This window comes from Chelonoidis abingdonii, chromosome 4 (assembly GCF_003597395.2).
Source record: "Chelonoidis abingdonii isolate Lonesome George chromosome 4, CheloAbing_2.0, whole genome shotgun sequence".
NCBI lineage: Eukaryota > Metazoa > Chordata > Testudines > Testudinidae > Chelonoidis > Chelonoidis abingdonii.
This window is the reverse complement of record NC_133772.1, coordinates 122,342,266-122,366,533: the sequence shown is the minus strand read 5'-3', so window position 1 is coordinate 122,366,533 and position 24,268 is coordinate 122,342,266. Positions and strand designations below refer to the sequence as shown.

At 39.1% G+C, this 24,268-nt stretch overlaps 1 protein-coding gene and 1 long non-coding RNA gene across 6 annotated transcripts in view; one reads left to right on the top strand and one right to left on the bottom strand.

Annotated features, from left to right (window-relative positions):
- The window catches only part of TTC7B (tetratricopeptide repeat domain 7B), a 336,047-nt gene that overhangs the window by 61,252 nt on the left and 250,527 nt on the right, over positions 1-24,268 (top strand). For all 5 annotated transcript variants that reach the window (XM_032766516.2, XM_032766515.2, XM_075065637.1 and 2 more), the window contains 2 exons: positions 3,230-3,360; positions 20,720-20,841. In XM_032766516.2, coding sequence (XP_032622407.1) covers positions 3,230-3,360; positions 20,720-20,841 — 253 coding nt within the window. The remainder of the gene's footprint in view (positions 1-3,229; positions 3,361-20,719; positions 20,842-24,268) is intronic.
- LOC116816892 (uncharacterized) lies at positions 10,288-11,953 on the bottom strand. The gene is made up of 2 exons (XR_004371817.1): positions 10,955-11,953; positions 10,288-10,835 (listed from the first exon to the last, which is right to left on the bottom strand). It is a non-coding gene; the product is annotated as an uncharacterized LOC116816892 (long non-coding RNA).

The window sequence follows — 24,268 nt, the reverse complement described above, 5'->3', positions numbered from 1 at the left end:
GGAAAAAGATGCTTTTGCACTAGGCTGTCATGATACATCATATATTTGCAAAAATACTGCAGCTTGCTTCCGCTGAATTAGTTACTGCAGTAGATGCTACAGTATACTTATAAAAGGGTGATGTGTCCTTGGGTTGGAGAGCTTGGGGCTACTGCAGCCCTGATTACAAGATGAGCCCACTTGAGAGGAAGCAAGAGGTTCATGTATAAAAGGCAGCAGGAAGCTGCAAGGTGTGCAATAGAGAGAAGTAGCTAGGACTGCCAGAGGCACGAGTCCTGGCAATAATCAAAGGGAACCCCAGAAAACAGGAGGCTATGGAGCTGGAACTGAGGGAAGTCATTTGTTTGTTTTAAGATTTTTGAGTTGTTTTGTGGCAAACTCTATTGCCAGCTGGGTGAAGATTCAACTAAAGGATTTTGGTCTGAAAAGGGGACTGGAAACTGAATTCTTGAAGGGGAAATAGAGGCAGGATGGTAGTCATGGTGCTATACCAGATTGTCAGTGGGATCTCTGAACCCTCTGCTACCAAGGAGAGAAATAGTCCTAGAAGGAGCAACCCAAAAAAAGGGGAGATGGAAGAGTTTGTACTCCTATTAGCAAAGCAGCAATAGAAAACTCAGTTTCTCCTCCTGCACCTGTACAGAACCAACAGAAATAGCAGGAAGTACAGTTTGCCTTCCAACAACAGTGGCAGGAGATGCAGTGGCTCTGGCTGGGGATGCGGGCCCTGGGGTGGGGCCGGGGATGAGGGATGTGGGAGGGGCTCTGGGCTAGGGCAGAGGGGTAGGGTGTTGGGGGGTGCTGGCACTGGGGTGGCGTTGGGGATGAGAGGTTTGGGATGCAGGCTGCAGCAGGGAGAGAGGATTCCCCCTTAACCCACTCTCGCCATGGAAGCCTGGTCCTGGGGGAAGAGTCACTTCTCCTGGGACATCTCATAGGCTGAGCCTGAGGGAGGAGGCACCTCTCCTCGGCCGCAGCAGCTCCGGAGCTGGGGCTAGAGGAGGAGGTTCCTCTCCCCAGCCGCCGCGGCAGCTCTGGGGCCGGGGGAGGAGGTGCCTCTCCCCTCCTGCATGGCCTTTGATAGCCTACTGCATGGCCGCGCAGGTTAGAGGGAACTTAGGTCTGGGGGATGATGTGGAAGGTTCTCTGCACTTTTTAGTGGGTTGCTGGTTGAGGGAGAATCCATCTAGGCTGCCAGACCACCCTTTTTTAATAGGGGCATCCCAAGTGTCTTATAGAGCCGTGAGTGATATCCTGTCAAGCTCATACCCTGATCTAAAAACAGCCATCTTAGATCGGCTTGGGTTACCAACTGAAGTTGTGGATAGAGCTGTTTCTGCAAGAGGCCCAGCCCCATGCAGTAATCCAGACACTATGGGATGTAACTGGTCAATGGCTGAGCTTGGAAATGAATTTGTTAGTGGGAATAACGGACTTAATTGTCTTAGAGCAGCTCCTGCGTGTTCTGCATAGGGGGACACAATCCTGGGTAAAAAAGATTTCAACCCTGAATATAGTGGTGGAAATGGTAGAGAATGCAGAGGCCTATTTGGAGGCAGAGGGACTGGAGCACATAGGCATGCTGAGTCTAGCCCAGCATTCTGATATGATATTGACAGAAAGCCAGCACCCAGGATACCCCAAGGGTAGAGAAGTCAACAAAGGAAAGGAGGAGGGCTAACCTTGACCATCATGCCATAAAAGAACAGCTACTAATCCCTTATTGTCACTAAGCAGCAAAGTTTCAGAGGGGTGATGATAGAGTTACCAGTGATGTGCTGCTGCTGTAGGCAAGTGGGACACATCCAGGAAAAAATTGCCCCCTCATGGACTGTGACTTTGTGGGCTGCTGTTTTAGTCAGGCAACGTAGTTGAGGTCCCCTCCAAAAAAGCTATTTGTGCTAAGGGGAGGGACAAGACCTCCAGAGGTTTGTTTTCAGTGTGGGAGAAGAGGGCATAAGCAGAAGACTTGCCCTCATATGGATTGATACGAGGGGCGAGGGGGTAGGGGGAAAGGGACGGGATGACCACAATTTGAGGACAGTAAGGAAGAACAGTTTTCACCAGGACTGGGAATTAGCATCTCAGGCAGTCCAGAGAGGGACAACATAGTACACAATTTGCCAGCAGGGATTGGTGAACTCTCCATACTGGGAGGAGGACCACTAGAGAAGGAGGTTCTGACCCACTCTGTAGAGCAGGGAGAAGCTTCAGGCCTCGTATCTGAAATGGTGAAACAAAGGAAGCTGAGGATGGACGAACCTCGGAGCTGCATTTGTTCCAGATAGAAAGGAATCTTGGGGGAAAGGTGCTGGTCTGGGATGTAGGGGAAATTCAGGTAGGAGGAAGTAGGAACGCAGACCTTGTCATAGCACATAGGTGGTAACTGTCGGACTATACCCTTCTGAGAGGTGGTAGGCACCCAAATGATGACCCGTGGGATAAGAAGGGAAACAGGGTAGCCCAAGCTCCTCCACAGGTACACGGTAGCAGTTAATTAATAAACACCAGGTAGCCTTTGAGGAGCAAGATCTCCAGCATGTCATGGTTAGTGAACTCAGGATGGTGGAGAGCTGGAAACTGTACAGACCTGGACATGACACGACTGGTGACATAAGGAAAAGTGGGGGAAATAGAGAGGGGGAAATTTTTTCAGGTAGAGCCTGCCCTGGGGAGTGCAGCATGGTTCTGGGGGTCGTGGGGTGAGGGTGTGTAACAGGGTGGCTTGCCCTGATGTGCCTGAGGCTTAGCCAGTCCTGGTTACAAGATGACCCCACGTGAGAGGAATCAGGTGAGTCATATAAAAGGCAACAGAGTGTGGAGTTGAGAGATGTAGCTGGAGACTGCTGGAAGCATGAATCCTGGCAGTAAGAAAAGAGAAGCCCAGGAAACCAGAATCTGTGGGGGAGCTGGAACCCAGGGCAATCTTTGTGTTTGTTTTGAGACTTCTGAGTTGTTTTTGTGACAAACTCTGGTGCCATCTTGGTGAAGAGTGAATTTTGGGCTGAGAAGGCAACTAGAAACTGAATGAGTACTTAAAGGGGCCATGGTAAATGGGAATAGGTATAGGTGGTGGTCTCGATGCTATATACTGTTCAAGACCACTGCACCTTAGTCGTTTTTGTTGTTCTCCTCCTCTAACGTTGCCAGAGGCTAGCTTAGCATGGGTCCCAAACAGAACTATTGTTTTAACCTAAATGTCCCTTTTAAAACTGTGTTTTATTTTCAGGTCTTTGTCTAGAGAAGTTGCCAATTTCCTCGTCAACTAGTAACCTCCACACGGACCGTGAACAAGAAATCATTACGTGCTACGAGAAAGCTGGAGATATTGCCCTCCTGTACCTTCAGGAGATAGAAAGGGTAAGATGGGATAATTTGACCAGTTGAAACAACTGATCTTATTTATTACACAACAGCTTGCAGTCATCCTTAGAACAGCAGCACCTATAGTGTTTCCAAATGAAACATTCTGCGGACTGAGAGAGACTAGATTACATGGTTTAGCTTTCATTGATGTGATCAGATAACTTGATATTTAACCACAACGGAATGTTCCAAGCTCTGTTTTCTCATAGACATGATGATGAAAAAGATACACAGAAAACCTTGTAGTGCCCATGATCCTACACATGGGTTTATTTAATTTAAAAAAAACAACAAAAATGAAATAAACCCATGGCTGTAAATATCAGAAGTGAAATCCTGGCTCAATGAAGGTCAGTAGCAGAATTTCCATTGACTTTGATGGAGCCAGAATTTCACCACAGTTCATTTCCCTTCCAATCCATAAAGTATACTGGTGGAAAAGAACCTAAAATAGTGTTGCACCTATCAGCAAGATGCATGTCATGCCCGTGAGAACAGCCAGAATAACATTTGAAGAATATATATTAATTTCATTTTGTAGACATAAGTCAGAGACAATAAAGACATACCTGTAACTTCTACTTTTCATCAATAATGTAGGACTGAAAAATTCTTCAAGCAAAATGAGGAACAAGTGAAAAAGCGTAAGGTTATTAAGGGCATGTCTACGCTTACAGTGCTGCGGAAGTGCAGCTGTACTGATGCAGTTGCACCGCTGCAGTGTGTCTGGTGAAGACACTCCATGCTGATGGGAGAGGGCTCTCCTGTCTGTATAATAAAACAGCTTCTGCCATTCGTGGAGGTAATATTGGCTGGAGAAGTTCTCCCACCAACTTAGCATTGTGCACATGAGCACTTATGTCGCTATAACTTATTTCACTCCGGGGAGGTGGTTTATTCACACCCCTGAGTGACATAAGTTATGCCACCATAGGCTGTAGCGTAGTTATGTAATTCGTTAACCAATGATAAATTAAGAGCGAACTGTGTTTCTGGTATATTGCAGGCTGTAGTGTATCAGAAGTGATACACTACACTCACAGTGCTGAGATGTAATCAAAAAAAAACTTGGGTCATTGCTAAAAATCTGTGATCTCACTATTAAGTTAAATCATAATTTATTTGCAATAATTGCTGACATTTTCCTAATGTATTTTGATTTGATTTCAATAAATTAGGGTAATTTGTTAAACAATTGTAATTCTGTTTAAATAGCAGATTTCTTTTGTAATGTAGTTCTACCAGTCCTTGAACTTGAGTGCAGGTTATCGCTTTTAGTGAAGGAAAAATTAAACAGCTGGTGGAAATATTAAGAGTTAAGGTAAATTCATGTGTGTTTGACAGCAGAACATTTTGAGTAAATGTAATAGGCTTATATAGATACAGGACTGTTTAATTATAAGTGCATGTTCTTCAAGCATTGCCTGCATGGATCCCACAGTTTGTGATGCACATAGCTGAACCACTCAGTAATAGTGTCCATAATATAAGTAAATTTAAAATCCTTGTGTGTGAGGGAATACCAAAGAAGCCAACTACAGTAAAGGTAACTTCAGAAAGGGGAACTACACAAAAATGAGGAAGTGAGTTAAATGGAAATTTAAAAGGAACAGTCACAAAAGTAAAATGTTTCCAAGTTGTATGGAAACCTTTTAAAAACACCATAGTAGAGGCTCATATTAAATGTATACCCCAAATTAAAAAGCCTAGTAAGAGGATCAAAAAAGTGCAACCATAACTAAACAGCAAAGTAAAAGAAGCAGTTAGAGGCCAAAGGCATCCTTTAAAAATTGGAAGTCAGATCCTACTGAGGAAAATAGAGAGGAGCATAAACTCTGGCAAGTCAAATGTAAAAGTATAATTGGGCAGGCTGAAAAAGAATTTGAAGGGCAAGTAGCAAAAGAATCAAAAACAGACAGCAAAACAATGTAAGTACATCAGAAGCAGGAAGCCTATCAAACAGTCAGTGGGTTCACTGGACAGTCAAGGTGCTACCGGAGCTATTGCGGAGAAGCTAAACAAATTATTTGCATTGGTCTTCACTGCAGAGGATGAGAGGGAGATTCTCACACCTGAGCCATTCTTTTTAGGTGGCAAATCTGACAAACTGTCCCAGATTTAGGTTTCATTAGAGGAGGATTTGGAACAAATTGGAAAATTAATCAATAATAAGTTACCAGGACCAGATGGTGTTCACCCAAGAGTTCTGAATGAATTCAAATATGAAATTGCAGAGCTACTAATTGATATGTAACCTATCAGTTAAATAAGCTTCTGTACTGATGTCTGTGAGATATTTAATGTGATGCCAATTTTTAGAAAAGGCTCCAGAAATGATGCTGGCAATTACAGGCCAGTAAACCTAACTTCAGTACCAGGCAAACTGGTTGAAATTATAGGAAAGAACAGAATTATCAGACACACAGATGAATGTGATTTGTTGGGGGAAGAGTCAACATGAGTTTACTAAACTAAGAGTCACTAAACTATTAGAATTCTTTGAGGGGGACAACAGTCATGTGAACAAGGGTGATATAGTGTACTTGGACTTTCAGAAAGCCTTTGACATGGTCCCTCACCAAAGACTCTTATCAAAGTAATCAGTCATAGGGTAAGAGAGAAGGTCCAAAGTGTCCCCCAAGAATCTGTACCGGGGTTAGTACTGTTCAACATATTCATAAATGATCTGGCAAAAGCAGTAAACAGTCAAGTAGCAGAGTTTACAGATGATACAAAATTACTCAAGATAGTTAATACCAAAGCATATTGCGAAAAGTTCCAAAGGAGTCTCACAAAACTGGGTGACTGGGCAACAAAATGGCAGATGAAATTCAGTGTTAATAAATTCAAAGTAATGCACATTGGAAAACACAATCCCCACTATACGTACAAAATGATGGGATCGAACTTAGTTGTTACTACTCAAGAAAGAGATCTTGGAGTTGTGGATAGTTCTCTGAAAATATCCACTGAATGTGCAGTAGCAGTCAAAAAGGTTAACAAAGTTAGGAACAATTAGGAAAGGGATAGATAATAAGATAGTTGTATCATAATGTCACTATATAAATCCATGGTAGACCCACATCTTGAATACTATGTGTAGTTCTGAGTTACCTGTCTCGTGGGCGGGGGGGGGGGGGGGGGGATTGTTTTGGAAAAAGTACAGAGAAGGGCAACAAAAATGATTGGAACAGCTTCCCTCTGACGTTATAAAGACTGTGACTTTTCAGCCTGGAAAAGAGACGGCTATGCGGGGATATGACAGAGGTCTATAAAATCGTGAAAGTCATGGAAAAAGTGAATAAGGAAGAGTTACTCCTTCACATAACAGAAGAACCAGGGGCAATCCAATTAAATTAACAGGCAGCAAGTTTAAAAAAACAGAAGGAAGTACTTCTTCATAAAACGCACAGTCAACCTTTGAAACTCATTGCCAGGAGATGTTATGAAGGCCAAAATTATAATGGGGTTCAATAAAGAATTAGCTAAGGTCATGGAGGGTAAGTCCATCAATGGCTGTTAGCCAAGATGGTCAGAGGTTCAACTCCACACTCGGGGTGTCCCTAGCCTATGATTGCCAGAAGCTGGGACTGGACGACAGGGTATGGATCACTTGATAATTACCTCTTCTATTCATTCCCTCTGAAACATCTGGCATTGGCCACTGTTAGAAGACAGGATACTGGTAGATGGACCATTAGTCTGACCCAGTATGACCATTCTTATGTTGTTATGAACTTTTGTGCAAGAGTTCTCCATTGGGGCCCTATGCACAACCTGCTTCTGTCTTTGTGCTGTCCTACCTAAATGTTTATCTAAGGGTCGCAACCTCAACTGATTGTGAACGAACAGCATGCAATAGATATCAAGCTAGAAATTCTGGGAAGGCAAGATCCCTGCCCCTCTCAGTTCACTTTTGCAAAAATTTGCTTTAGTAAACTGGCCAAATTCCTAATCTCTGTTAGTTTCAAGCTGTGCCCCTCCTCCTCTCCCTCTGAACAACCATGATGTTTTGTTCAGAGTTGCGAATATTTCAGAGTTATGAACAACCTCCATTCCCAATGTGTTCATAACTGAGATTCTACTGTATAGTTAAAACGGTATAACTTATGTGTAGACAAGCCTTCAGAGTACTGTCAGTTTCTGCAAAGATTACATAGCTATAACCTCTCTGATGCACTGTTTACAGATGAAGAGTGTTGTAGGTGATAGGCCAAAAATGTTACCAATAAAACTGGTTTATTGAATTTCCCAAGTTCCTTCTGCATTAACTGACGTTTTGTTTCTTCTTCCATTGCTCAAGCAAAATCATCAAGAAATTAGCACTGTACCAGATGTGATGTTACTGTTACCTTCTGTGATGATTTGGTGAATCTCTGTACTGTTCATGAATTCTGATTGATTTGGATTCATTATGGATCCATATTAAACTAGAAACTTTATGTTGATTGTAAGACTGGTTTGACTTTTCTGCTGTCTGTTTTTTACCTCTGTCTTAGTCTGAAATTCGAGAGATGTTGACAAAGAACTAATAGTGGAGGGTTATTAAACCTTGATGGCCTTTTGTGCAAATGGAGGCATCCTATGTCAGTGAGCTGGCTACTGCCCAGAAGAACCTCCCAGATGTGCTGTAACCAGACAACTGATCATCTGACTGGAGGCAGTTGAGGCTTTCATAGGGATCATGTGACAAAGGGGGCTGGAAATTATAAAAGAGAGGTTCTCTTATTGGCCGTTTTAGAGAGTAGAAAGTTGGTGACTGCAGAGGTCAGAGATCAAGATTCCAAGTTCCTAGGAAGAAGCCATGTGCTGGAGGAAAAGAGAGAAAAGGGATCCTAGACTCCCTTAGAATTTAGTCAGAGTATTCTGCTAAATATATTCCAAACTGGTAAGGAAGGTTAGGCAGGGGGTAGCCTACAGATATTTTATTGTTTGCCTAGATCTGTATGTCTCTTTTGCTGTCTAAAGTAAAGCATGATGATGTTTAGAAATCCTTTTGCAAAGTCTGTGTGTGTCAACTGTCAGATGTCCCTGAGGGAACAACTATAAACCAGAGTGCCCACAAAGTTGGCGTTATGAGAAAGAGTGTGTGTAAGCCACTGGGATGTCTTGGGGTGCGGGGAGTCAGCACTGGTTCTGGGGGCCCTAGGACAGCTTAACCAGCACATCCCACTTCCAGAAGGGGGGAACGGAGGAGCTATGCCCAGAATGTGTGCCAGAGAGGCTAAAGAAGAAACATTGCTGGAGCCTGCTCAGTCCAAGGAAATCTTAAGATTACACGGGTCCAGGATTGGGATCAAAACACAGTAGTCTGGTCAGTGTCCAGCCACATGACCAGGTCTGTAACATCTTCATATATAATCAATAGGACATGAAGGAGGGCATTTAAAGGTGAACTATGAAGTTGAAATGAAAAATTCCAGAATGTATATTAACTTGCATTTTAAAAAAAAAAGTTTCTTTTGTGCTAGAGACTAAAGGCATCAGTGAAATACCACTGGTTAGTAAATGGGGACTTGTCACAGGATTTCACATACTGGGAAAGGTGAAAGAAAAAGAAAAGCTTAAACTTTTCTGTGCTGAATGTTTCCTGCAGTCTTGTTGATGAAGAACACAAAGCATGCAAGATCCTGTGTAAATGTTACATTATTAATTTGGAATTAAAAGTGCCATATACTCTTTACCTAAACATCTGTTTAATTTGCCCCAGGAGTAGCTTCAACATTTCAAGAGTAAATAGTTGTCTGAGCCAGAAAGAGCTCATAGTATTGTAGTGCTATTGTATTACTAGAAGATTAATTTGTAGTTCTAAAATGTAACTCCCCATATGGTGTCTTTCTTTATCACATGAAGCTATCCACTGTTTGTCCTCTGTGTGCAGTAACTAACAAACCGTACCTTCTTTATGCTGCATAGGCAGTGTCAGGATGTAAATTCTCATTATTTGCTTAAACTGAATACTATTATTGACGACTTATCTATTTGGTCATTCCAGTTGAAAAGTAATATAACATTTTATGTACTAATCAGCACTTTTTCATTTGGTGTTTTGGGAGTGCTGAGTCTCTAGAAGTAACACTAGGTCAATGTTAAAGCTATGTGACTTACATAATATACACTGCAAATACACTTCCTAAAACTGGAAAGGGACTGCACCAGTTTGTTTAGCAATTGCCTTCTCTTTGTTCCTAATAGAAATTTTGCTTTCTTGTTGACAAACCTTCAGATACAGTCAATTTTGTTTGCTGCATGAAGAGATGTCCTTTGCGCTTGACAGACGTGAATTGATTGGTTGTTTTTGGTCCATTGCTATATTATATGATTTTTATGAAGTTAAATATTGCTTGGATTTTCACCCAAGAGACATCTGTACACAACTGAATTTAATCAACATCGCAACCTCTGAATTCATATGTGAAAAGCACTTTTTCCTTGTTTGTGTAATAAAATGTGTTGGAAATCTTTTAATCAAAGCTGGCATTTCAGAGCCTCATTAGTGGAAGAGAAAACATGAGCGAGCAGTTTGAAGCACAGGACCAAGAGTTTGGAAATCTGAGTTATATTCCCAGATTTCCTCAGTGACCTGTGGCAAATCTCTGTGCCACAGTTTCCCAATTTTGACATATGGGGAAAATCTGGAAGTTATAACCATTGTTTATTTGTGTAAAGATGTGAGCTTCTGAATTAAAAAATCTACACCTGCCATTCATACCCTCCTCCTTCTCCCTATTCTCCCTTGCCCTGTCCCACTTCCTCCCTTCAGTGTCTCTGCTACCTTACTTTCTGTTTAGCAAATGCCCCTCCTAAGTAAACCCATCCAAAGGTTTTCTGTCTGTTAGCCTGTTTGTATAATGCTCTGTACCATGCCCCCCTCCCCGTCTCAGTTGGCCCCTACCATAATAAATCTAATGGACAATAATAATCAGATATCTACTTTAATTGCACTCATTTTCTGTACATATTGTTGCAAGAGGGAAAAAGGCTACATGCTACCATAACAAGTTTTTTCTGCAGAGTCAAAGCAGCAATAATTCATATTTTAGTTAAAACATTATAAATTATGAAAATAGGGTTTGCTAGAGATGACCCCTTTTTGTAATTGGATTTTTCTCTAAAATGTTTAAATCCATTCTCAGTTGGTAGTATCTGGACTTTATCACCATTTAATGTCTGTTTAACTGTTTTTCACCAAGGTTTCCAATAGTCTCAGTCCAGTTCCTAGTGGACATAACTCCATATTGGAAGTGGTATTAATTGTCAGTCTTACAACGTGCCAGAATTTGTCAGTGATCAAACTGGAATACCCTTTCTGCCCTAAAGGGTGACTCTTCTTGGTGAAAAATGAGGCATATTGGTGAGGCAGTACGTAAGGAATGTCTCCACAGCTACTGTCATGTGTTCCCTGTTTGTTGAAAAGAACATCTCTTCCCATAGTAGTCTGTCACTTTATAGGAATACTTAACACTTCACTGAAAATTTTAAAAAGAAAAGAGATCTATGAAATTACAACAGCCCCACAAAATGCTAAATAAAATTTATATATTGAGCCTGTTCTTTATAATTAACAAACGTATATTTGACTACTTACATTTCCTTTTGACAGGTGCACAAATCACAATAGTCCCCTAAACTAGGGGGCACATACATTTTATGAATAAGTTAATTGCATAATTCCCATTTACATATTTTAGTTTAGCACTTTTCTTCTCTTTGATTCCCATCCATCAGCTCAATAGCGATAATCAGGCTGAATGAAATCTGTCAACTCTTCCTATCTTGTACCAGCTTCACGGCTTTGTTCATCTTTAACCTTTTTGTTCTGTCATTTTTGACTGTGTCTATCCAACACATCCTTGGTCTTCCTCCATTTCTAGTTGCTTGGAGTCTGGTATGTATCGCCATGTATGGTATCTTTTCCAAGTCCATTCTTGCCATGTGTCCAAACCATTGAAGTTGTCTTCCTTGAATCTTCTGGAACAGCATTATTTCTTGCCCTAACCATTTTCTTAGCTCTTCATTTTTAATTTTCTGCAGTCTTGAAACTCTCAGTATTCCTATCACCCAGTTCATTTCTGCAGTCAAAATCTTACATTCATCAGCTTTGCTCCTACTCCCTCATTCCGACCTACATAGCAGTACTTCCAAGACTGTTGTTTCATGTACACTGATTTTTGTTTTATCTAAATGTCTTGCGCCTCCCAGGTGTTTCAGAGTTTTCCAAATGCAGTAGCAGCAAGTCTGATTGTTCTTTTTTTGTCTTCACAATTCCCATTCTTTGATACTAGTCCTCCAAGGGTAAACAATTTTTTCCCACTTGTTGTAGTTCTTTGTCTCTGAGTTTGATCGTTACCTCTTTCTTTTGTTTTCCAAATGCCATAATTTGTCTTCTCCATGCTGATCTTCAATCCAAATTTTCTGCTTTCCCTAGCTACCTTTTCAGTTATTCTCAGTAAATACTGCTTAGTCATTGCAGTGAGGTTAATATAATCTGCGAATCTAAAAATTATGCACTGTCATACCATGTAACATGACTCCTCCCATTTCATCTCTCTGCTATAGCCGTTATTGCTTACAGCATCAAGTTGAAAAAGTCTGGTGATAGCATTTGTAGCTTTGCTTTAATGAGGCAAAAATGTTAACCTTTTTCTTATTAGCAGTATTAATTTAAACCATTTTTCTTCAGCAGAATTAAAGAGCCGCTTAGCAAGTATGAAATAGAAGTATTATTATATTGCTTATATGAATCACAGAAGTAATATGTCAAAATACCTGCAGCATGTGTGTGAAAGGTTTCTTTCAGGCATTGAAGAAATTGTTTGGACCCATTTTGTGTTCAAAAGCACCCAAATGTTTTCTTTTTAAAACTTGAAACTGATCATGGACTTAGACATCAATGATATCAAGTGCTATTAACATGTTTTAAAGAAAATTGGTTTAGAAATAATTGTCAAGTGTTTGAAGATCTTTATGCTGCTCACATATAGTCTGGTACGTGCTTTAAAAGTTTAGGGCTAAATTAAATACCAGGCTGCAAGTTCCAAGGTATATGTCTCTTTTGTTGCCCATGTTTTAATTTCATGTCACATGTTGAAGTGAAACTGGATTTTTCTCTTGTTTTTTTCCAGTTTATAAATAACAAATAAGAGAGCTCACTATAAAAAGTGTGTTCATGAACATTAATGGTTGAGATTTTAAATGCATAACATTCAGGAAATTAATTTATGGTTTACCAGGGAAGGTGGTGCACTCAATGTCACCTGAAGTCGTTCACACTAGATTAGATATCTTTCAAAAAGACATGGTTTAGTCCAGTTTCTAGGGAAAAATCTATGGCCTGTGTATGGAGGTGGTCAGACTATATGATTGTACTGGTCCGTTCTGGTCTTAGACCTAGAAAGTCATTACTAAATCACACTATAACTGAACCAGCTCCTACAGATGAAAGGTCTTGGGGGCCTGATTTGCAGCACCACTAAAGTCATTTGTGTTACATCAGTGCAAAACCAGAGAAAGTGAGATCAGAATCATGCCCTTTATCCTATTGCCAATCTCTTTAGCAATTATCCTGGTATCAGTCCCATCAAGAGACCTAGTTTTTCTTTCTCCCTGAAATATATTTTGATAAGGAACTTGTTTTTTCTTTTCTGCTTTGAACTTGGATTTTATGTATTTCCCTTAATCTTTTCTTTGTTTCCGTGTGTTTTCTAAGATAAGAAATTACTTGTTCTTGTAAAATGTGTATAATGAAGGAACTCTAGAGTGTGTGTTAAATCAGTAGCCACAGGAAACCATACTTAAAAATTAGTCTTATATTAATAATATGATGGGTGTTTGCCAAATTTAATTTTGTAACTGGTTGCAAAGTGCAGTAAAATAGATCACTTTCGCAGAAACCCTCTGAAGTAGCTGAGAAGCTGCTCTTCTATCATCAAGCTACATTATAGGCACTTAGATACAATAATGGTGGACACAGTAAAATGCTTAAGATAGTAGTATTTCACTTGCACACAGTTGCTTTGTAGGGTATATCAGTGTTGTCAGCTTGGTGCTGAAACTTGACACGGGTAAGGAAGGCCTTCTTACTAGCTTGCTAATAGATTGGCAGAAGGATGCACTTCTGGCATGTCTAAAGTGAACATTAGAGACACAAGGTAGGTGCATTAATATATTTTATTGGACCAATTTCTGTTGATGAAAGAGAGAAGCTTTCAAGCTGTACAGACCTCCTGAAGGAGAGCTCTGTGTTGCTCAAAAGCTTGTCTCTTACACCTACACAACTTGGTCCAAGAACAGATATTACTTCACCTTGTCTCTCTACTATCCTGGGACCAACATTGTAAACAACAATAGAACATAAAGTGAATGTTCTCAGTTAAAAATTAGATGTTGTCAAGTCAGAAGGGCCTGACAAAGTACATGCTAGAATATTTAAGGAACTGGCTGAAGAGTTATCTGAGCCATTTGAGATCATCTTTGAGAACTCATGGAGGACAGGCATGATCCCAGAGGGCTGGAAAAGAGTAAATATAGTACCTATCTATAAAAAGGGGAATAAGAACAACCCAGGAAATTGTAAACCAGTCACCTTAACTTTGGTACCCAGAAAGCTAATGGAGCAAATAATCAATCAATCAATTTCTAAGGACCTAGGGGATACGAAGATAAGTACAGTCAACATGGATTCTTCAAGTACAAGTCATGTCAAACCAACCTAATACCCTTCTTTGACAGGGTTATAAGCCTTATGGATGGGGGATGCAGTGCATGTGATAAGCTTGACTTTAGTACTGTCTCATGTGACCTTCTCATAAACAAACTAGAGAAATATAGCTTAGATGAACCTACTAAAAGATGGATGTACAGTTGGTTTGAAAAGCATACTCAGAGCAGTTATTAACGGTTCACAGTCAGCCTGGAAGGACAGATCCCACAGGGCCTGGGTTCTAGTCAGTATCTTCATAAATTATTTGGATAATGGCATAGAGAATGCAGTTCTAGAGATTGCAGATGATACCAAGCTGAGAGAGGTTGCAGGTGTTTTGGAGGACAGGATTAGAATTCATAATAATCTTGATAAATTGGAGAAATGGTCTGAAATAAATAGGATGAAATTCAGTAAGGACAAATACAAAGTATTACACTTAAGAAAGAATAATCAGTTACACAAATACAAAATGGGAAATGGGTTGCTAAGAAGGAGTACTGCAGAAGTAGTTCTGGGTGTTATAGTGGATCCCAAACTTAATGAGTCATCAATGTAATGCTGTGCAAAACAAAAACAAACAACCCCAACCCTGAATATCATTCTGGGATGTATTGGTGGTGGGGCTCAGGCTTTGGCTTTGGCCCTAGGCAGCTGGGCTAAGGTTATAGCCCTGGCCGTGCCCAGTTGCTTCCCCCCAGGATGGAGGGGCTCAGGTTTTGGGTTCGCCTCTCCCCCTCCCCAAGGGGTCATGAAATATTGTTAGAAGGGGGTCGTGGTGCAATGAAGTTTGAGAAACCCTGGTCTAGATAATACTTAGTCCTGCTTCACTGTAGGGTTCTGGACTAGATGAGCTATCGAGGTCCCTTCCAGTCCTACATTTTTGTGATTTTCTTCTTAAAAGCCAGCTGACCATGGCTTGGGTAGGTCAGCACCTTTGGAGACAGCTCCTTTGTCACTGATAGTACCACCATTGGAGATGAACAGCTTATTCCAAAGAGGTAGGAGACTTTGGAAACTCAAATACAAATTCCGTTCCTTGCCCTTCAATTTCTTAGGTCTTTGCTGAATATTGAAATGTTTTGTTTGGAGGTATCACACTTTAGATCTAAATGTTGTGGCAACCAATCCTCAATTTAATACCATACCAAAAAAAAAAGTTGAAAGGTGAAGTTAAGGTTGCAGGCCCATGTCAATGTTGTGAGTATGTATTGCCCTTCAAGCTGTTAGAATTAATAACATGTTAGAGACCTAGGAAATTCAGTGTATGATAAACTTGCAAGAAACTTGTATATTTAGAAATGTGGAGATTCATAGTTATGGTGCCCAAATTACTTTACCTCTGCCCCAGTAGTGATCCCACTCTCATCTTCCTTTTTTTTGTTCCTTTTATTTATGATTATTTACGTACATAGAAAACCCTCTAGTCTGGTTACACTGGTCATCAAATCAGAAAAGCAGCTGTCTCCTCAAGGTTTCTGATGTTTGAAACTCTTCCTTGTAAATCATCCTGGAAGAGTGCCTCAAAACTCTTCTGTGCTTTCCCTGTGCATCTTTGCTTTGAGCTCCTAGGGAAGGCCACAGTCCTGTCCAGCTTTTCTTCTCTGGCTCCATCTCTCTGCTCTTTCAGCAGCTCCAAACCCAGGCCTCAGTGTAGGAGGAGTTCTGTATGATCAGTGCTGTTACCTCTGGAAGCTAGTGACTGTTACCTCTGGTTGGAGAGGCACTATTCCCAGCCCCAAACTGTGGTCAGCACAAAGTAGGAAGAGTCTCTCACCCAGGATAGATTTGATTTAAATCAAATTGATTTAAATCACTAGTCAGGAATACTGAATATAATCATGGATTTCTACATAAAAGTGCATTCTTGTTGGTTGTTATAACCTTAATACATATTCTTCACAACTCAGAGTTAGATGTAGGTTTCATTTTTAGAAGGTACACGCTCTACATTTTTAAACAATTTATTTTGAAAAACTTTCAGATTAGTTTCACAGCAATATCAGAAAGTGAATGATTAGTTATTTCATTTACCAAAGGTAATTGAAGCAGATATTTATGAAGTCACTGGGAGGTGAACTATCTCCAGTTCAACAGGTTTATCATTAATATTTGGAGGATTTTCTTGCCATGCTGTATTGGGAGGAGAACATAATCAGACAGACATTTAAATTGTTTTATTTAACTAAAACAACAATATTATGTATTCTGGATTTTTTTCGTCAACAGCAAATATATCCTACTTTAACAAAACAAGCATATGGAATTTTGAATTTAGTTAAACATTCAAATCTTTTAAAATCAGGTTTGTTTTTGTTAAAATTGTTTTTAACTAAAATAGTTAAATGAAATATTTAAAAAAACAATCAAAAATTAAATAGACTGTGTGAAACTTAAAATATTGGCTTCTGAAGCTAACTCAGTCGTCTTCACCTTCGTTTTCCTGTTTGTTTATAATCTGGAAAAGAAAAACAAGCTTTCCTGCTTTTTCAGGTCCCAAACAATTTCTCAATTTGGAATGAATTAGTCCAAAGGAAGAATATAGTCTTTTTACACCAGCAGAAGAAGCAACTGCCATTAAGTGAGATTATCACTTCAACAGTCTCTGAATCCAAGTACTTAAGTGACTTCCACCAGTTCACTGGTGTGACTTTCTTTAAAATATCATCAGCAAACATATATTTCTTGAATGGTTCACTCTTAGCTCTGAAGTTTATTATAGTTGGCATTATGGAGGGATGATTGCTGGACATCCATGTCATAGCCAACTCCTCTTCTCCAGCAGTACCCTGGTACCGAGTATTGAGAATATTTGCAAGAAAATGATCTGGAGATAGTACTTGTCCCATTTGTTTTTTTCAATGCTTGTCATTTAACTCTGTCATTGCATAGTTTCATTCAGTTCCTTCCATTTTTGCTGTTAACAAGCATGTTATCTCTGGAGACACAAATCCACAGTTTGAGAACTGCAAAACTAAGCATCTCAGATGGTATCTTCTAGACTGAGTCCCATTGGGTAGGTAGAAAGATTAACCTAAGTAATCTATGCAGAAGCCCCTGGAAGCGCATAAAATTGGGTCCCTAATCCATGAACTATTGGAACTCATTTACAAAAGTTTTCTTAAACATTACATGAATATATTGTCTCATACTATAGAATTAGAATTTATAATCCCTATTCCATGATGAGGTATCTTTGAGCTATAGTGTATCTTTTTATCTTTAGATAGTTTTTCTCAAATCCAATTTAAATAAAAATGATTTTTTAATTTATTTTTTTTAAATCATTGATTTGTATCTACCCTGCTCACACCATGACTGAGCAAATTGAAGGCAGTGCCTCCCCTGAGATTCTCTGTGCTAAGGGAGATGAGTGACCAGCTCGTCCACAGTCCCTGGAGAGGAATAATTGAGAAAGTCATGGATAAAAGTACAGCCTCTGGGCATGCAACAAGCAAAGGAGATCCATCCTGCACCTATGAATTTGCTAGGCTATTGAACCCCACTGCACCAGTCAACCAAAATGTGTATTCCTCTCCTGACCCCATCTTATGAGTAGGGCCCTTCCAAATTCACAGTCCAGTTTGGTCAATTTCATGGTCACATTAATTTAGAAACTGTAAATTTTAGAATTTAAATCTGAAATGTCATGGTGTTGTAATTGTACGGATCCTGACCCGAAAAGGAGTTGTGGAGAGGTCACAAGGCTATTGTGTGTGTTGTGGGGGGGTTGCAATACGGCTACCCTTATTTCTGCCCTGCTACTGGCCAAGAGCCAAGCTCTGAAGACAACACCACTGCCAGCTGTAGTGCAGAAGTAAGGATGGCATGGAATGATATGGCCACCCGTACTTCTTCGCCGCTGCCTTCAGAGTTGGGCCCTTGGTCAGGTGCTGCTACTCACTTCTGTACTGCTGCCTTCAGAGCTAAGGGTGGTATTCAGAGCTGGCAACTGGCCAACAACAGCTGCTTTCCGGCCAACCAGCTCTGAAGACAGTGCAGAAGTGAGGATAGAAATACCACATCCCCCCTAAAATAACCTTGCAACCACCCTGCAACTGCCTTTTGGGTCATGACCCCCAATTTGACAAATGCTGAGCTTCCCCCATGAAATCTTTATAGTATAATGTAAAAGCACACAAAAGACCAGATTACACAGGTGGACAACAGATTTCATGATACATTACTTATTTTTTTATGGCCGTAAATTTGATTAGGCCCTACTTATGAGATCTAGAGTGTGTCTACCTGTCAACATCCACATCCTTTTCCCAGACATTATAAAGCACATGTGGCATCCTTATCAGATGCTGCCTTTAGTCTCTGGCTCTCATAGTATGTAGGTCTCTAAGTCTTCACTGCTTTTCCTCCCCTTCTTCTGGTTGGACTGCTTGTGATTTCTCAGCAGTCCTGTTTCCAGACTAGATGAATTTCTGTGAATGACAACAGATCATTGAAACATGCAATCTTTTCATAATAGGAAATCATCTCATCTAGATTCTTCCCCACTTTTGCACGTATGTTTATAGTGTTTTATGGTTTAAGATTTTAAACAGGAGTTGTGATGGACTTGTCAAGATGGTATAGGGGGAACAGCAGGAGCTTCCAATACTTCAATCAGTCAGTTACCTCTGTGGTTCTGTGGGTGAGATTAACCAAATAGTCCTGTTTATAGCCTAGAGAAATACCTTTTTGTAAGAAGACATATTTACAATACGTTTTTAAATGACCTATCTTTAAAGCAGTTTTTTCTAATGGCTTTAGTCAGTCCATAGAGCATATCTTAAATACTTGTACAGTTAAACTGTTCATCACAGGGTATTGGTGTATAATTCGTTTCATATTGGTACATACATAAAGCCATACAACCAGTGGACATAATGGTACTGTCATTGAAATTAATAGTGAGTTTGCCAGTGGCTTCAGTGAGAGGATTGAGTCTGATATTTGTATTGTGAGGGATGGTGAGGTTTCTCTTCATCTGACTTTTTTCCTTGTCTGGATGCTGCAAACTGTTCCTGCTGATGAACAAGTTTCTACCTTTTTGCAATGTACCAGATCTCATAGATGGCAGGTATGTTAGAAAACATGTCCTTTGCCTTGAACTTCCTGGTGAAGAGCACTCCCTGAAAATTATTAAATATGAACATGAGGGAAGAGGTAAGTTACCAGTCACATTCACAGTGCACTCTGAGTTAGAATCACAGATGAAAATATTTTACTTATAAAACAGCAGAAACGGTCTAAAAGATCTAGTGTTTAGACTTCAGCATGCCTAATGAATTTATGATTGGATTAGACATAGGCATTGAGTTTTTGTAGAAAGTTATCATTCTCTCAGATACGCCTTCTATAATGCTGTTAAGTAGAGTTATTGTAATGTAGATGGAAAACTATAGTAAATAGGGTTCATTGTGTTGGATAATATAGGGTATTTTCATTCAGATTCTGCTAACATTTAAATGTTCGTCCAATTTCATTGATACATGAAATTGTAACCAGAGGACCAGTTAGTCAAACGAGTATTGTTTTGTGAATGTCTATAAAGAGCTGTTCTGTTTTAAGAAAAGTCAATTCAGGATGCCAGAGAGAATATCTGCTTGAATGGCAAGTATTTTATGCAGAATGAACACTGACAATTCGATCTGCTTGCTCGCTTTAAAAATCATAGGCAAAATACAGCAATTGGGAAAGGGGGGCTAACAATGTGTTTCCTTTTTCCTTCACTTATAGCAAGATTACACCACAAATCTGCTTCTAAAAATATTTTAATCTTGCTATAAGTGAAGGAAAAAGGAAACAAACACATTGTTAGCCCCCCTTTCCCAGTTGCTGTATTTTGCCTATGATATTTTTAAAGCGAGCACGCATATCGAATTGTCAGTGTTCATTTTCATGTAATGGATTTATTGAAATAGTTTCCTCTAGAATGTCTTTCATTTTTGGGTTTTTGTGACTGATAAAATATAGAGTGTATAAATGAAAATCCAAACCACACAGCGGCTTCAAGGAAGCTTTGGCTAAAAGGGCAATGTCAGCACAAATATTAAGGGACTCAAGTGCTGTATTTCATTCTTTCTGAACCACCTGGGGACACTGCTTTTGAGTATGTCACTAATCTCTGTGCTTTTTTACATTATTTTGTAATTCTGTGGACTTGACTCACTTATTTTAACTGAGCTTGGTAGTGCCTATGTATTCGTTTTTGTAATTGGAACTAAACCATTTATGTGTAGGGGCTGATGCCAAGAGGAACTGAGCACTGCCATCTACTATTACTGAAGCATGTTTAACTATATATTTTTATAAGCTATACATTATTTTGCTTTGAGTACTTTTTTCATATATTGCATTGTAAAATGCATTAAAAATTAAATAATACAATTGCAGTCAGAATAATAGAAGAAGGAAGAATAAATTAAAAGTTGTAATGAAGGAAGGTCTTGAGAAGAGATTTGAAGAGATGGAAAATCAGTGAGACAGATACAGAAATGCTCTTCTAGACAGCAGGAGAATGCAGTGAAGAAGGCTTTCTTAATAACATTGTCGAGCACCAGCTTTTTTGTTCTACCCCACATGCTCTCAGATAATAAGAATAGAACGTTTCATCTGTATTTCATTTAATTTTATTTTACTTGTGTGTTTTCTTAGGTAATAATTACCAATATACAAAACAGAAGCCCTAAACCAGGGTCTGCAGTCCATGAACAGGAACTGGGATTTTTCCTAGAAACAGGACTTCAAAGAGCACATGTCTTGTATTTCAAAAATGGGTAAGATTTGAATTTAGGATTTTTTTGTTCTTGATCATAATGTCAAAAAAGTCAGAAAATGAAGCTGACGAGCATCTCATCTTTACTTTTTATTACTGTAGTAGAGATATTTTGGTTGAAGATAGCAATTTTTCTGTCCAGATACTATTTATTTTAACTTGCATTTAATTTTTTCCTCAAAATATACGTTTAGAATAAAATGAAATAGGGAATATTAAATAGAATGAGTGAAATATTTTCTTACAGCTCTTTATTAACTGTGAAATTTCTGTCTTTTGTGTTGAAACTTTAATAATGCAGATTACAAGAAAAAGAAATAAATTGAAACATTTGATTTTATAATTTTTTTTTCAAATCTCTTCAGTTATCACTTATTTTAACATTATGCTGCAGGATAAATGTGCATGAAGATCAACAGTATGTATATGTATAATCTCCACTGTGTCTACTCTGTAGAACCTTTTAGACTGTGCGTGGGAGATGGTTCATAATTTGATGAAGTAAAAATTCTATAATGTGTGCAAATATATCTCAAACATTACAGAAAATAAACAAAGAAATTCATTTTTTTAAGCTCTTGAAAACTTGGCACGCTAGGTTTAAAGTACACTTCTGGTATTTGTTGTTGAATCCATAGTCATTTTAGACTACGTAGACTGGTTTGCTGGTTTTTGATTTTTCTGAGAAAATACTGTGTGAAATCCTACTCCCTAACTGGCAAAACTCCCATTGACTTCAGTAAGCCCAGAATATCATTTCATTTCATTAATATCTTTCAAATCAAAATAAATAACTAAAATGAGTGGAGTCAGGCAGTGTCTGTAAAGGTGTGAGATTCTGATGTAATTTGAATAGTGAGGGTTGATGAAGATTTTCAAATTTATTATTTTGCCACCTGTCTCTTGATCCCATCTGTTTTTCTGCTGTATCTTTTTTTTAACTTGGACTGACCAGAATTAAATACTGAATTGTTAACTTTTTAAATAGTGACCAGTGTTTTACTTTGTACCCTTTTAATATTTAACTCCAAAATTACTTGAATGTATATTTTACTTTGCCCCAGCCTTGTCAAGTTTATAAGAATTCAGTCTAAGACCTTTTCACTTAAAAAGATTTCAATAGTCATTGTTTTCATGTTAGAGTTATATGAACATCGATGCTAGGCAATTAGGAAAATTGGATGAATGTACTTGTTTATCTTACAACAAGGCTTTGTTACAGATAAAACTATAGATGACAACAGGTCTCAAATCGAGGTGATGCCGAATTTGCAAAATTCGAGTGTTGCTTTCTTTGTAACATTTGTTTTGTGTTTTATCTTTGTGTGTAGGCTTGGGCGAGAGTATGCTGATGTTGTAGTGTAATGGGGTCCTTTGCCTTCTGCTTCTTCATGAAGCAAAGGTAATTACAAAATTGTATGAAATGTTTAAATGTCGGTTGTGTCACTAGATTCTAATCTGGCATTGCTTCTGAGTTAGTTCCAATTAACATGTTATCAGAATTACCTGATGAAGCATATTCACTTAAAAACCTGAATAAATACATATGCATAATATTTTTAAGAAATCACTCCAGCTCCAATAAATAATAGTAATCCTGTAGCTCTGAAAAATCTGTTGCATAAACAGAGAAGCTTGTTGCTTGATTCAGTCTTATGCAGGAAGAAACAGTCCAGAGCAGATCTTGGAAACTCAAGGTCAGGTTTTCTAATGTGCTGAGCATTACCGAGAATCAGGCTCTCACTTGTGTTTATATTTATTTATGTATGTGTCAGTCACAAACAGTTGGCAAATATAAAAAGACTTCTACAGCTATTGAAGGAGCTAGACCCTGTCCTCTGATACCTAGTGTGCATTGCTGCTTACTTGGGCAAAACACTCTTATTTAAATTAGACCTGTTGATCCAATTAACTGTCTCTTTCCTCAGCCGCTGTACCCAGATTTTCTTTTAAAAAGAAAAGTATACATTCTTTTACAGAAACCAGTGAAGATCTTATAGGCATGCATTTTCTTGTAAGAAAAAAGATAAAAGTATTGCAACCTTAGAAGTCTAAATGCTAAGTGCTAGGATTTAGAAAATACATGGAAAAACCATTATCTATCAAAAATTTATGAAATCATATTTCATGAATGATTTTGCAATCTTTATTAAGACAGAAATTCCAAATTAATGTTTTCTTCCCAAAAGATGTAGAAGAATTGAGTTAGGATGAGCAACCTATATTGACCAATGCAATCCTAGGATGCACCAGGCGAGATAATTCCACTACAGATAGAGAAGTGTGATTACCATTATACAAGGAACTTGTGAGACCTCATCCGGAATGCTGTGTGCAGATATTTAAGAAAGATGAATTCAAAGTGGAACAGGCACAGAGAAGGGCTACTAGGATGATCAGAGGAATGGAAAATTATGTCTTAGGAGAGGAGACTCAAGGAGCTTGACTTGTTTAGCCTAATCAAAGGAAGGCTGAGGGGCAATATGATTGCTCTCTATACATCAGAGGGATGAATATCAGGAATTGGGCGAAGAGTTATTTAAGTTAAGCACCAGTGTTGACATTGGAACAAATGATTAGAAACTGGCCACACACAAATTTAGGTTTGAAATTACATGAAGATTTCTAATCAGAGGCATGAAGTTCTATAACGGCCTTCCAAGGGGTGCAGTGGGGGCAAAAAACCTAACTGGCTTCAAAACTGAGCTTAATAATAAGTTTGTGGAGGGGATTCATAGATTCATAGACTCTAGGACTGGAAGGGACCTCGAGAGGTCTTCGAGTCCAGTCCCCTGCCCTCATGGCAGGACCAAATATTGTCTAGACCATCCCTGACAGACATTTATCTAACCTACTCTTAAATATCTCCAGAGATGGAGCAAGAGTTGGAGATTTCCACAACCTCCTAGGCAATTTATTCCAGTGTTTACCACCTGACAGTTAAGAAACTTTTTCTGATGTCACAACTAAATCTCCTTCTGCGTTTAAGCCATTGCTTCTTGTTCTGTATTAGAGTAAGGTGAACAAGTTTTCTCCCTCCTCTGATGACACCTTTTAGATACTGAAATGTATCATGTCCCCTCTCACAGTCTTCTCTTTTCCAAGAACTAAAGAAACCTTCGTTTCAGCTTCGTCATAGGTATTGTTCTCAGGACTTTAAACATTCTTGTTGCTCTTCCTGGACCCTTCAATTTCTCGTCACATCGTCTTCATTGAAATGCGGTGCCAGAATATGTGACCATATACTCAGTTGAGGCCTAACCAGCGCAGAGTAGAGGGAAGAATGACTTCTCGTGTCTTGTTATACACACACTCTGTTAATGCATCAGAATCGGTTTGCTTTTTTTGCGACAGTATCACACTGTTGATCTATTTAGGCTTGTGGTCTACTATGACTGTAGATCTCCTTTCTGCTATCCTTCCTGTAC